The 14,298-nt window shown below is 36.9% G+C and overlaps 1 protein-coding gene across 2 annotated transcripts in view; it reads right to left on the bottom strand.

Annotated features, from left to right (window-relative positions):
• The window catches only part of NEBL (nebulette), a 389,368-nt gene that overhangs the window by 77,086 nt on the left and 297,984 nt on the right, over window positions 1-14,298 (bottom strand). Inside the window, exons 6-7 of one of the 2 annotated variants that reach the window (XM_011997676.1) lie at window positions 9,292-9,393; window positions 8,220-8,321 (exon numbers count right to left, since the gene is read on the bottom strand). The exons of the other annotated variant lie outside the window; for it this stretch is intronic. Coding sequence (XP_011853066.1) covers window positions 8,220-8,321; window positions 9,292-9,393 — 204 coding nt within the window. The remainder of the gene's footprint in view (window positions 1-8,219; window positions 8,322-9,291; window positions 9,394-14,298) is intronic. 2 annotated transcript variants of the gene reach the window in all.

Genomic DNA, 14,298 nt, shown 5'->3' with positions numbered 1-14,298 from the left:
ATTTGGGATGGCTCTCATGGTGTATTTTAGACATGTATAGGGTGATGGTCTCCTTCAGGGACACGTGTCTGAAACCTACCTATGAGAGAGAGCTAGAGAAAATCTTGATGGGAATACAGCATTTGGTAAATATTTTGAGATGGTTTACAGGAAATATTTTCTGTTCTGGTTTCATTTGATAATAACAACTTTCTGACATTCTCAATACCGTACAAACTGATTTTAAGTAACTGGCAAGACCTCTTTAAAACAAGAAAAACGGACTTTTTTATTATTTTGTGTCTTGAAATCAAGAACAAAATTACAAATGAAAGAAATTTAGATTTCCTTCAGCACTTTATACAGTAGCTGGCACAAAAGCAATGATTCACCCTGCCTGGTCCTCCCGTAAATACAAAGTCTTATTTTATTTATTTATTTATTTATTTATTTATTTATTTTTTTGAGATGGAGTCTCGCTCTGTCGCCCAGGCTGGAGTGCAGTGGTGCAATCTTGGCTCACTGCAAGCTCCGCCTCCCGGGTTCATGCCATTCTCCTGCCTCAGCCTCCCAAGTACCTGGGGCTACAGACACCCGCCACCATGCCCAGCTAATTTTTTGTATTTTTAGCAGAGATAGGGTTTCACCATGTTAGCCAGGATGGTCTCGATCTCCCAACCTCATGATTTGTCCGCCTCAGCCTCCCAAAGTGCTGGGATTACAGGCATGAGTCACTGCCCCTGGCCATAGTCTTATTCTTTTTGCCCTCTTCACCCTTCTGCTATACTTTTACCATATGTTAGTCACTGGTCCTGTCTCTCCTAAGTTTCTAGTGCCTAAAGGATATTCACTCAACAAAGATGGTGGACTCTTCAACAGCTTTCCACTGGAATGACACTCTGACTCAGCCATATTCATTAACACTGTATTAGCTAAATGGCAAAAGTAGGTTATATGATCTTTGCACACAGACAGTCCATCATACGGTTTCTGCAAACTCTGAGGTTTCCAGCATAGTACCACTAGAGTACTTGAAAATGAAACTGATGAATTCCTTTCTTGTTATTAAACCTTGCATATGCTCTTCCAAGTAAACGTACAGAAACCCCTTCCTCAACTTATGATGGGGTTGCATCTCAATAAATCCACCATAAGTTAAAAATATTATAAGTTAAAAATGCACCAAATACACCTAACCTACCAAACATCACAGCTTAACCTGGCTTACCTTAAACATGCCCAGAACAATGACCTTAGCCTACAGCGAGGCAAAATCATCTAATAACAAGCCTGTTTTATGCATGTTGAACATCTCATATAATTTATTGGATATTGTAAGGAAAGTGAAAAGCAGAATCGTTATATGGGTACTTGAAGTATGGTTTCTACTAAACGTGTAGCACTTCCATGCCATGGTAAGGTTAAACAGTCTTAAACTGAACCACTAGAAGTCAGGGACCATCTACACATTTCTAAGAAACAATAATCAATCCGTTATTCATATATATTCATATTAAATGTAATAATAAGCCTTGTGTTGTGAAATTTATCTTGTTCAAATATTCACTACAGTGAGTGATTTGATTCAAGATGCCTAAGGAACAAAAACACAAGTTTCCCTCATTAATGAATCACAAAGTAAAATAACTGCATTATATTAAAAAATGCATGGACCAGACACCGACACCCAATTGTTTCTAAGTTCGCTCTTTCTGTAAGGAATGCAGGTAAAATGAACTAAGAAGATCACCAAATGGTTGAAGGGAGTCACATCACTCACCTTCTGACTTGTTCACTCACTCACTACACAGACACACTCAACATTCTATTGTATTTTCAACCTAGAGCTCATACATCTGTGTGTCTACCTTCTCGTGCAGGCTTGCACCTTCTGAGAGATCCAGGAAATGCTTTTCCTTGACTATAACTTGTTATCCAACCATGGAACAAGGCATAACACTTTCATTTTTGAGATCATTTGAGAAAGGGAGGAACAGGTATTGGGGTGACTTTGCCATGGTTTTAAGACACAATGTTACTCCTTATACCTATTTCAATTACTCTGGAAACAAATGAAGTTACTCCATATGACTGGCTTTATTTACATTATGACTAGTGTGCCTAGTGGTCCTAATATTTATCACTTTTGTTTTTATTATTTTTTTATTTTTAATCTTTGTGGGTCCATAGTAGGTGTATTATATTTATGGGGTACAATGATATGTTTTGATACAGGCATGCAATGCATAATAATCACATCATGGAAATATTACCTTCTAAAAAAATACTCTATAGGTATATAGGATCCAACTCCTAGACGTTTTTTAAAAAATTATAAGAGACAGCACGATTTTCAGAGGCTCACACTTGGAGAAAACATGGATACTGTTAAGCTACAATGACAGCATTGTAGCTCCTCATAACTGCACAACTTCTCATATAAAGAAATGAGAAGTTACATCTGCAGATCCTCCTATGAGGGTCCAGATCCTCATAACTGCACCTGGGTATGTGTGAAATGTAACATGCAAACCCAAAACTTTATACTGACATCACCTGTGACTCAGACTCACAAAAAGCCAGCAAAGGCACAAAAAAGCAGACCCTGAATGAAGGTGTTTCACCATAATCACGTAAACATATTTTAGCAAAGAAATAGCTTGATAAGTGTACCTTAATTATCATTGAAAATGAAAAGTTAGCAAATAACACAATACTGCGTATCTATAGACATCAATCCCCAGCAATCCTGGATGAAATTAAACTAAAAGCTGTCAAGGAAGACAGGACAGATTTTTACATAGAACTCATCATAAAATCAATAATATCTTTAAGTCTTAATTTTACACAATATAATATCTCTGCTCTTATTTTCCTTGCAAAAATAACATCTTACTGACTTTGCACCAAATGTTAATGATCCAGAGAATACTGGTTTAATCAGACTCTATACATCTATTGGCAGCGTAATCTGTGTTTTCCCATAATAGTGGATCAAAGGCATATGAGCCCTGTCTCCATGGAGCCTGCCTTGTGGGAAGTGAAATGGATTTCTAAAACACACACATACACACATATATCATGCAACTACTACAAATTGTATCAAGAACTGTAAAGAAAGGCAGAGAATAAAGGGGAAGAGAGCAGTATTTAAATTGGCGAGTCAGGAACATGACATTTGAGCTGATAATTGGGTGTGACAAGTTTGGTGGAGGGAGTGCTTGCCAGGACAGGAGAATGGTAGATTGTCCAAACCAATTAATACTCCTTGCAATTTAAGGCCACTGCTTACTACTAAATTTTCATGGTAATTTATAATGTGATTTTTAGGTTTAAAACCCATTCTTGCTGGGCGCGGTGGCTCACGCCTGTAATCCCAGCACTTTGAGAGGCCAAGGCTGAGGCAGGCAGATCACGAGGTTGGGAGATCGAGACCATCCTGGCTAACATGGTGAAACCCTGTCTCTACTAAAAATACAAAAAATTAGCTGGGCATGGCGGCAGGCGCCTATAGTCCCAGCTACTCAGGAGGCTGAGGCAGGAGAATGGCGTGAACCCAGGAGGCGGAGCTTGCAGTGAGCCGAGATCGTGCCACTGCACTCCAGCCTGGGCGACAGAGAGAGACTCTGTCTCAAAAAAAAAAAAAAAAATTCTTATCAATGTATTAATGCAATTTTAGAGCAATCCTAAATACTATAAGTACATAGTTTTTCCTTGAGGTTATAAAACTGAACAAGGAGTCTATTCATCATATAGAAAAATTCCAAGTAATAAGATGATCTATGGATATATTAATTAATAAATTACTCTTAGAATTTTTAAAGTCAATGAATTCAACAGTTACTCTACTTATATTTGAGATACATATGCACCAATCCCTTCATCTTGGCACAGGAGATTTCTGCTTTATTTTTTTAACGATTTTTTTTAAATAACCTGGCCATAATTTTATCTATATTGTAAATTTTTAAAAGGGACAGTTTACAACTGCGGGAGTAAAGCTATTGTAGAATATAAGAAGGGTTTGGTATGTGTTCCCATTACCTTTCCCGGGTGAAATCCCACAGAGTTCAATTTACAGACGACACGTGAGAATCCCACCCATTCACTCTCTGTTCCCATCCTTTCATCAGACAAGTCTTATCCCCACATACCTTGACCATTGCCTTGTCATTGCCTTCTCTGTTACAATGCTTCTGGTGCTCTGGTGCTCTGGTGCTCTTTTTCTCCCCGCATTCTATCCACTCTCATCTCCCTGCTTATTAAATCCCTAAATCGTTTGCCTTCTATGTATTTATGTGCCTTTATTATTAGTTGAGGAGCAAACTAAAAGCTTTAATGCTGTCAATGAAAATAAGAAACTAAACTTTCTGCCCACATTTCTGTTATAATTGATATACCTGAAAATACAAATGGAATATACTGAGTTCATCCCAGAATTCCTATTATTTATGTTCCCACCTTTCCCCTTTTCTGATGAGTTTTTATACCACTTATAAAATCTCACATGACATGGAAAAATAAACACGAAAGTTATAATGTAACTTAAAAATTACAATCTGCTTAAGCATCTGATCACTCAGTTGCTAAATAATTTAAGATTTAAGAAAAAATAATCTGCTTTCAAGCTCAAGTAAGGATCAAATGGGGGAATTTTTGTGGATTGAATTTGAAATGTGAAAATAAAGCTCAAACGTCAAAACTTTCTTCTAAGGGCTCTCAAATAGGATTGTGATGGAATGAATTTAAGGTCAGAATTTCACAGTGTTCGTATTCCTGCTCCATTCTGTGCATGAATGCATCTAAAAGCATAGAATAGAAAACTATTTTGAATATCTAAAGTAAAATTATTCCTATGAAATGATGTCATGTTTCTATGGGCCAGGCACCATTTTAAGTGTTTTACTCAAAGTAACTCATTTAACCTTCACAGCAACCCTGAGAAGTAAACACTGTTGCTGTCATCCCCATTTTATAGAAGAGGAAACAAAAACAGAGAAATGAAGCAATTTGTCCCAGGTCACTCTGCTAGCAAGCAACAGAACCAGGAGGGCCCTGCTCCAGGGTACATTTTCTTAACCACTAGACCAAACCATACTGCTTCTCCAGAATTTGCTTTCTCTCCTGTGTAACTGATGGGGAATTTCTGTCCCCAGAAAAGGGTGAAGTTGTAAGAGGCCAGGTAGCTATGCTGGAAATCTAAAGTGATGCCCATATCCCCTGTCTCTTCAACAAGCATTGCTGGGAATATGTAGCGCTTAGAGTCACAGCCTTTTAATGAGAGTGTCACCCAGACATGTCCCCAACCTCTTGCACATCAGTAGCCTCCTGAGTTACAAAGTTGCTTTATAAGTGAAAGTCCCTTGTTAACTGTAAAACAATTACTGTGAGGCACAATTGCATTTGGGCATCTCTCATGTCTGCCTCTCCCAGGGAGCAGTTGTGTCTGCTTCATTTTCATTCCCACAGCCACAGAGTCTATTCAGGTACTGATCACTTTATGTGCAGGTTACCACTGTCACAGCCCAGCTGGCCTGCGGACATTCACCACTTGTGAGCCAGACTTTCCTGCCCAATGTCACCACGTTAACCTTCCCTAAGTATTTTCTTCACAATCAATCTTTGCTCAAAACCTTCAGCGATGTCTTCTTTCTTCCCTGAGAGACTACAGTTAACATGGCAAAAAGTAGTTCTGGTGTTTACTTTTTGGAATTGAACCCCGAAGTGCTTCCTGTGATTGGGTTCTGAAATCACTTTTTCTTTTTATCATTATTTGTTCATAGAACACACTATTCTGGAAAGGGGGTGATGGGGAGTTATTATTTAACAGGTATAGAGTTTCATTTTTACAGGATGAAAAGAGTCCCGCAGATGGATGGTGGTGAGGGTAGCACAACATTATAAACACATTTAATGCCACTGAACTGCACACTTAAAAACGGTTCAGATGGTAAATTTTATGTTATATATATTTTATCACAATAAAGAAATGGGGAAAAATTATATATATGAACACATTATTCTTATTCTGTTCTCTAAGCAATGGCTTATCGTCAAAATCAATACACATTGACCCATCCATCATGATACAACATCTAAACTCCTCCCAAATTCCTTTTCATACACGCACAACTATATACTCTTGCTCAGAGCCTCTGCCATCAGATTTCTGTCCCCTGGCACACTTATTCCCAGCCTGTATTTGGGGCCTTCCCCTTGAGCAGAGTTGACTTCTCCCTTTAAATCCAAATTAGCAAAAATCTACCTCCTACACATGAACTTTCTAAGGACGTGTCTTTCTTCTCCACACTAACAAGACACATTGTGATGCATGTACATGGGTGTAAAAGACATTTTGCTTTCACTCTGTTGGTATTTCCCTTTCTACTAACAAATTTGGGCATCTTTTCGCCTGTTGATTGACCATTTATGTTTGTTCTTCTGTGAACTGTCTATTCATTTCATTTACCCCTTTTTCTACTGGGCTGTTAATCTTTTTCATTCATGGGAAAAACAAAATTGGACCCAAATCTTAAACTATATACAAAAATAAATTCCTTTTAAAGAACATTTATATTTTATAGGTATTGCATATTATAGACATTTTATATTTAAAATATTAAAATGTTCTCATCAAATGCATTACAAGTACTTTTCCAAATATTTGAAGACCACTTCTCTTTTTTTGTATTTTAAAAAACTATTCTCAGATACATCTTTCTCTGTATAAACTCTGAATTATTTAATTTATTCAAGTTTTTCATTTCATTAAAATTTTTTAAACCCTTTTTTTGGATTCCAGTTGGAATTGCACGGAGCTTTTAATGTTAACTTTGAAAGAATTAACATTTTTGGATATTTCGTATCAAAGCTCTTTCAGCAACAGAATAGTATGTCTTTTCATTTGTTTGGGACTTATTTTAGGCTCTTCAATCAGATTTCATACCTTTCATCATTTACATCTCTCCACTTTGAAATGTAATTCAAGTAAGATTTCTGCAACTTGAGAAATGAGTATTTTCGAAGTCAAAAATAGTATAAATGTGTAAAAATTACTGTTTGTTAACATTATTGTTGACTCTACAAACGTTACCTTTTTCATTAAGAGAGTGTTTCATTTTCATACAGTTAATGTGCCTACCTATTGTAGCTTCTGGATTTCTGGTCTTGTTTAAGAAACTCTGTTATCCTTATGTGGTACACAGAGTCTCCTGGATTTTCTTTGAAGATTTTTAAATTATTTTATTGTTTGCATTCACATTTTTAATCCACCTGGAATTCATTTTTGTATATGGTTTAAGATTTGGGTCCAATTTTGGTCTTCCCATGAAGGACGGTGTGTTATGTCAGCACCATTTATTAGCTAATCTAACTTCTCCCCACTGACTTGAATCGACACTTTTATCATATATTAAATTCTTATACATATTGGAATCTATTTCAGGACTCCCTATTCTACCCTACTGATTATTTAATCTCTCACTACACCAATCCCATATTGATTTAATTTCAGTAGTTTTCCATTAACTTACAGTAACTCATAACTTAAGTTCCCCTTCACTGGTCTTCATTTTCATACTTTTAAAGGCTATTCACTGGTATTTTCTTTCCACACAAACTTTAAGATCATTTTATCCATTTAAAAAAAAAAAAAAAAAAAAACTGTTGGATTCTAATAGAAGTTGCCTAACATTTACATAATTCTGAAAGAACTGACATCTTTATCTATTGAGACTTTCAGCCAAAAACAAAATGCCTTTATACTTTTTCAGACCTTATTTTATGCTCTTTGATAAGACTTCAAAGTTTTCTTAATTTTCATCTCCCCTTTTAAATTTTGTGATTAAACAAAAGCACTTGAAATTGGGAAAATTAATATTCTTATTACTAAGTTTAAAACTGTGCGTGTGTGTGTGTAGATTAAAACATAATTATTTAGTATGACTATTAATGATTTCCGGAAATCCAGGAAAATGTGACAACATGGCTAAAGTCACTGAAAAATGTTCAGATTTATGCCTGGAGAAAAGAAAACTTTGTTTTATGCTTAAAATTAGACTTAATTTTTTTTTCTTTACTGAAATTCATAATGATTGCAAGCCCATGTGAAATGGGCTTAGAAACATTATCTCTGTTTATCCTTGCAATTAAAGATATTATCTAAAATGAAATATTTTCCTGTGCTGCTAGAAACAAAATCTCTGAATAAAGTCATTGTGGAATCATCACTAGAGCCTTACTTGACTAGAAAGTTTAGAAGCTTCCACGGCATGTTCAAAATCTGGTCTTCCAATTACAGCGGGCTCTTTATCCATTATTCCTTGTCCTTTCTTGTATTCTGCCTAAAATGAATAAATAAGACAATGTTAAATATTTCTGCCCTCCAATGATGTCAATATGGAAACACTGACATTAGCCAAAATAAAATATAACAGACCTTCATCCCATTAATATTCCTTACAACATATCAAACACTAAAATGTTGACTGCTAAAGCAGAAATTGATTTTATCCTGTGCTTACATGAATAAACTCAACTTTTTGCAGTAAAATACTAATTTTGAGGCTAAGTGTTCAGTCATCATCATCTTTGTAATTATATATAAATACTATAGCAAAATATTCGGGAAAATTTCTGGGGAATTGAGACCCTGTACTCTCCATATCGGTAGCTTTTACAGTTTCATTTATTCTCAGGAACTGTTCTGGCCATACTTGATTGACGTGCATTTGCACATAGTAATGATTGATTTTAGGGGGAATTTAGCCCATGTTATGAAAAATTTTAGTTCAAGTTAAACCATCATTTTTAACCAGGTTTTTCAACATGTTTAAGTAAAATGGTATTAACTCAAGTGGGCACCTCAGAGAAGATAAGAAACAGTTATGCCACGTAGAAAGTAGACAAAGGTAAGTGTTGGTGGAAGAGAATCTACACAATGAACAGCAGCAATACAGAAACGAGGCCAAGCAAGAGTCTTTGGAGCAGGGTTAGGGGAGAGATTATATGGGACCATATGACTGATAACCTTGACTTTCAGGCTGAGACATCTGAATGTCAACTTATACCTAAATAGTATTTCTCTAAAAGAATGATTACACTAACCATAGCCAATTTGAGTTTGGGCTGTTTCCGCATATACCCAAATAATTAACATAATAAAATAGATAATTTGGGGGGGGGAATTGAGATTTATTCATTTATATTGATTAGTTACAATAATTAAATTAACCATCCAATCACTGAAGCTATGCTTTGTCTCCTACAAAAGTAAGAAATCATTTCTGTTCAAGGTTTAGAAAGAGAAGTTACATTGCTTATGATCTTAGAGATCTGGGTTGCCATCTTGATGTCCGGTCGGTCGAGCTCTGCACTGTAGGTGTGAGCGTCCTGCACGTCTTTCCTATAAGAAATCTGATCAGAGACAGTTTTGGTTAAAAAATAAATAAATTAGTAATTTCATATAGCTACTAGTCTTACTGTTCATAACATTATTTATTCTCATCATAATAGCTTAGAGAGCCTACTGACTTAAGTTGGTTTATTTGTGCATCTATTTGTATAGCTATATTAACTCTTTATACTATACCTACGTCTCACTAATTTAACATATTTGGGGCAGTGGCTCACGTAGGTAATCCCAGCACTTTGGGAGGCCTAGGCGGGCGGATCACCTGAGGTCAGCAGTTCCAGACCAGCCTGGCTAACATGGCGAAACCCCATCTCTACTAAAAATACAAAAATTATCTGGGCATGGTGGCGGGCACCTGTAATCCCAGCTACTCGGGAGGCTGAGGCAGGAGAATCGCTCGAACCTGACAGGCAGAGGTTGCAGTGAGCCGAGACAGCGCCACTGCACTCCAAACTGGGTAAAAGAGTGGGACTTTGTCTCAAAAAAACAAAAACAAAAACAAACTTGAACTGAATTTATGCTACCTAAGAAATAAGACTAAGATCAAGGCACAAAACCAACCTTAAAGGGTTTTTATATCTACCACTTTATGAACATGTCTTTGTATCTAAGTGTATATTTATATTCATAAGCAGAATATCCTCATCAAGAACTTCAACTTGTCCATCACAAAGTCTCAAGCCCCACTGGGTGCAAGATAAGCCCAAGCACAAGAATATTGCAAATTACTTCCTTGGGGATGGTGGGTGGTGAAGCTCTGTAGCTCTCCAGCATTTGCCCTTTCAACTATACCCTTCTCTCCCTTCAAATGTTCAAAGGCCCATGCCTAGAGATCTAAGGTACTGATAGCTTTATCACCCAATAAATATCATTGCAATGACTTGAGCCTTCCAAAATAAAAACAATCACATTGAGTAACATTCTCCTTCTGAATGCATGTTAGACACAAGCCAAAGTATGGTAAGTAGAGATTTAAAGAGAAAAATACATAAATTTTGACAAATGTACTTTAGATCACATTCGTCATTTAGATTAACTTGACTGACAAATGGAAAGAGAGACAAGAATTGAACTGGCATAATGTCCGATGGCGAATGTTTCACTGGTCAGCTCACTTCTTTATTTCTTGCGATTTGTCTTGAGCTGAAGCAATGTTTGCCAGATGTGGTTCTACTTGGCAATATCCCCAGGGACCAGCTGGCAATTAAAATATATTCTATTAAAGTCATAATGCAAAGTGTACAGTCATGGACATCCTTAAAACCCATCTTCATTTTTTCAGAGCATAGAAAGATGGAAGAAATGTATCACCAGACATCTGTACAAAATGCACAATTAATTACATTGTGTGCAAATATTTCTAATGTCACCTGCAACCTTCCTGGAATAGCTTCATTTAGGGGTACTTATTAAAGATTTAGATTCTTGAGGTCCAGCCACAGTCCTCTGTAACAGAATTTTGATAGATGGTGCCCAAAAATCTAATTTTAATGAATTCCCTAGTTGACTGCTGTAAACCAGTGTTCCGGGTGATATTAATATATCTTGTTAGTTTCCTTTCAATCTAGCAGAATTAAAAATTTCACCCTTTCTTACTCCTTTTAAAAATAAGATCAAGTGTAAGAAGTGACAATGCATTAATACATCAACAGGCTCCCTGTGCATTATGTTACTTTATTTCAATGAAACATTTATATACACTTCTATTTACTCTTTTATGAGCTTACATTTGCTTCACCATCAAGACTATTTTTTAAACTACATTTATAATCATGACTCTGTCTGACAAGTGAACACAGCTGAAGCACAATTAGTATAATTTCAGAAGGAACATCTGTTTTCTTACACATTTATATTTTCAGAGGTTTTACGTTAACAAGTCATTTCAGGTAGGTTTTATGCATACAGGTAGTAAAAGAAACATAAAAATAAGCCGGAAACTGAGTTATTTTGTTGGGTGGATTTTAAATCTTTAGGGAATGTTTTTAAGCAGGCCAGTTCCATCAGCTTCAAAAAGCAATACTCTCATCCACAAATGATGGTAAATCAATCTCATCCTATGCCAAGTTAAATACAAGCTGTGTAAACAAAAACTGGCTCTCAGGTGAAAACAAACCCAAATTATTACCCAACTACAAGACTAACTGCTTCTAAGTTACTACATTCATATGAAAACCACAGGGGGGATATGTCTTTTTGTTTAGAAAAGAATGAGGGTAAAAATGGAAACCCTTACTTTTTGAAAAGAACCGCAACCTTTCAGAAATCTAAGCTTTACATGTGTTACCTAATTATATGCTGTTCAGCCTAATGACTGCGTGAAGAGAGGTGAACAGCACAAAGGCGGCAGGAGCAGGACTCTGAATAGGGCCCCATCATCCATGTAAATTGCAAATTAGAGGCCGGCATATGCGACTCACAACAAATATTAAGATTGACATGAACTGCAAATTCAAACAAGAGGACACCGTGGAGCCACACAGAAAAAAGCTTCCACGCCTGATCACTTGTCAGATCTTCCAGGATATCACTCCCTGGGAATATTCCATAGGAAAGGGGACTTATGTTGGGGGACATTCAAGAGGGTGACACTCCTGATGTCACTATCTCCAAGGGTGTCTGAATATACATGGAATGGCAACATGGCTTCCTGCACAGATACCTCATTGTCCTACACCTAACCCATTGCTAGTGTCAGAGGCATCTGAACCAGAGCAACTCCATCTTGAGGAGGGAATGGGTAAAATGAGGCTGAAACCTACTGGACTGCATTCCCAGATGGTTAAGCCATTTTAAGTCACAGGATGACATAGGAGGTTGGCAAAATATACATGTCATAAAGACCTTGCTGACAAAACTGGTTGCAGTAAAGAAGCTGGCTAAAACCCATCAAAACCAAGATGGCAAGGAGAGTGACCTCTGGTCATCCTCACTGCTACACTCCCACCAGCATCATGACAGTTTACAAGTGCCATGGCAACATCAGGCCAGTACCCTATATGGTCTAAAAAGGGGAGGCATGAATAATCCACCCCTTGTTTAGCAGATAATTAAGAAACAACCATAAAAGTGGGCAACCAGCAGCTTTTGGGGCTGTTCTGTCTATGGAGTAGCCATTCTTTTATTCTTTTACTTTACTAGTAAACTTGCTTTCACTTTACGGACTCGCCCTGAATTCTTTCTTGTGTGAGATCCAAGAACCCCCTCTTGGGGTCTGGATCAGGACCCATTTCCTGTAACACTAGGTTTGAGGGAAGCTCATCTGACATTTCTCAATATGTACTTGTTCCAATCTACCACCCATCAGAACTCAGGAAGAATAAAAAATGTAACACAGCAGAAGAGAGGCTTGGAGGTCAAAGTGTGTGTATACATATATGTTTTTTTTCTATTCCTTAATAAATTCAAACCCTAAATGCTAACCATATTGGAACAATGGACTGGCCTTCACTCTTCAGTCTTCTCATGACAATGTGGTGCTCTATAAATCTTGTTTTGCATAAGGACAGGGAAAAGAAGAAATCATCAACTCAGTAGACATGTGACCTTGAGGGTCAATAATTGCTTTTACATTATTTTCCTTAATGTCTTGTTCCCTACTGTGTCCTCGGAGCATAGCAGAGAACAAACAAGAAGGAGGAAGAACAGGAGGAGGAAAGGGGAAAGAGGAGGAAAAAGAAAGAAAGATTAAAGAAGAAGAAAGAAGGAAGGAGGAGGGGAGGAAAATAATAACAATAATAATCTCCATTTCAGACTATTACGTACCATATTAAGGACTTAACATTCACTACCTCACTCATACATTTTCTCAATGTACGACTGTTTGAAATTTTTCAAACAATCATATCTGTTAAAGTTTCATTTCCTTACTACTCATCTATTTCATTTATTTTCTTATTTTTATTAGAATAATTTTAGTAAATTCCACAAAGGAAATAACTGTAATTTTAACGAGCATTGCACTGATTCTATAAAATGCCTTAAAGAAAAATGATATTGTAACAAAATGTCGGTCTTTTCCTAGGAGAAAGTGGGATATTCCTCCATTTCTTTAAATATCTTATTATACCTTTCAATGAAGTTTCATCATTTTGTTCTATATGTCTGGCACTGGGCAAAGAAATTATCATATGATTATCATTTTTATACATTGATCTTGTACTCAAGATGATCCACTTTTTCCTTTTAATAGTGTAAACAGTATAGAGTCTTATCTGAAAATAGTGATTCTGGTTTCTTCCATAGGAACACCTAGAATTATTACCTTACATGCTTGATCTCTTCCTCTTGGCTTCTTTTCACTGAATTTATCTCTTTATTCTTTCTCATTTATCTAAGTCATTCTCCTATCTAATCCCTTTGTGGTGGACATGTGTTAAATTTTTTTGTCAGCCTAGGTTTTTAAATTTGGAAACATCTCCCCCATCACTCCATGTGATTGGTGGGGCTCTGTTCAGCCTGCCTTCATCTTGACTTAGGCTGCCCAGTCAGATACCCCATCCATCTGGAAACCAGACAGACACGTAACCCAAGCAAGGCCAGAGTCATCTGAATGATCTGAGGCTGGAAGAGAAAGAGCTGCTCTTCTTTTCTCTGACATCGGCTGCTGTAAGGATGATTAAAGTTTGGAAACACCAGCTGCCACCTTGAATCCACAGAGAAAGCGCCTATCTGAAAGTGTCATACACATCCCAGAGCCCAAAGGTGGGGAGAGAAGAAGAGTTCTGGTAACACCGTGAAGCCTCCAGCCCACTTATGCCTGAAGATAGCTTGGATCTGCCAATTACATACACAACAGAATCTCATTTTTCACTTGCACTAACTTGAAATAGATTGCTGTCACTAAATCTAGAGAGTTCTAACACAGCCTACATTTCACTTTTCTTTCTTTCCCTTCCTTCCTTCCT

This window comes from Mandrillus leucophaeus, unplaced genomic scaffold (genome assembly GCF_000951045.1).
Source record: "Mandrillus leucophaeus isolate KB7577 unplaced genomic scaffold, Mleu.le_1.0 Scaffold545, whole genome shotgun sequence".
Classification (NCBI taxonomy): domain Eukaryota; kingdom Metazoa; phylum Chordata; class Mammalia; order Primates; family Cercopithecidae; genus Mandrillus; species Mandrillus leucophaeus.
Note: the sequence above shows the minus strand (reverse complement) of the source record. Positions and strands in the feature narration are given on the sequence as shown.